Source organism: Colobus angolensis, unplaced genomic scaffold (genome assembly GCF_000951035.1).
Source record: "Colobus angolensis palliatus isolate OR3802 unplaced genomic scaffold, Cang.pa_1.0 Scaffold85, whole genome shotgun sequence".
Taxonomy (NCBI): domain Eukaryota; kingdom Metazoa; phylum Chordata; class Mammalia; order Primates; family Cercopithecidae; genus Colobus; species Colobus angolensis.
In genome coordinates, this window is record NW_012122376.1 from 9,647,424 (window position 1) to 9,647,961 (window position 538).

General features: G+C 50.0%; 1 protein-coding gene across 2 annotated transcripts in view; it reads left to right on the top strand.

Annotated features, from left to right (window-relative positions):
• SFXN4 (sideroflexin 4) overlaps positions 1-538 on the top strand; it is a 25,692-nt gene that overhangs the window by 8,961 nt on the left and 16,193 nt on the right. For both annotated transcript variants that reach the window (XR_001000469.1, XM_011930270.1), the window contains one exon: positions 163-241. Coding sequence is in view for 1 of the 2 variants with exons in the window: in XM_011930270.1 (XP_011785660.1) it covers positions 163-241 (79 nt within the window). In the remaining variant the exon portion in view is untranslated. The remainder of the gene's footprint in view (positions 1-162; positions 242-538) is intronic.

Consider the following 538-nt stretch of genomic DNA (forward strand, 5'->3'; position numbering starts at 1 on the left):
GAGAGGACCTCCATGTTGCAGGAATTTGAAAAATACATGAAGGGCACTGGCAGCGGTCTGACCTGTAACAGGAACTAGGTCAGGGCGGCCTCTCTGCTAGTGAGTAGGTTCTGCTGATTTTTCAGTCCCATGAAATATTGATTTTTCTCTCTTCTTTTCTAGGTAGTGCCTCACTTTATCCAGATGAAGTATGGCCTGACTAACCCTTGGATTAAAAGACTTTTACCTGTGGTCTTCCTCGGTGAGCAGGAAGGGCTGCAGCCTGCAGTCTGGGCGGGGGCTGTCTTTGTGGTCTGCGAGCCTTCCTTCATCTCCAGAGGCTCCTGGCTCCCTTGGCACATTGTGACTGATGACAGGTGGCCTTTGCGGCCCTGCAGGCCCCCAAGCCCAAATTAGGTCTTTGCTCTGAGAGGTGACATTTTCTGTAAATACCCACATTAATGGCCAAAGAATGAACACAAGACTGGAAACGCAAATTACAGTTTTTTGTTGAGATGGAGTCTCGCTCTGTCACCCAGGCTGGAGTGCAGTGGCGTGA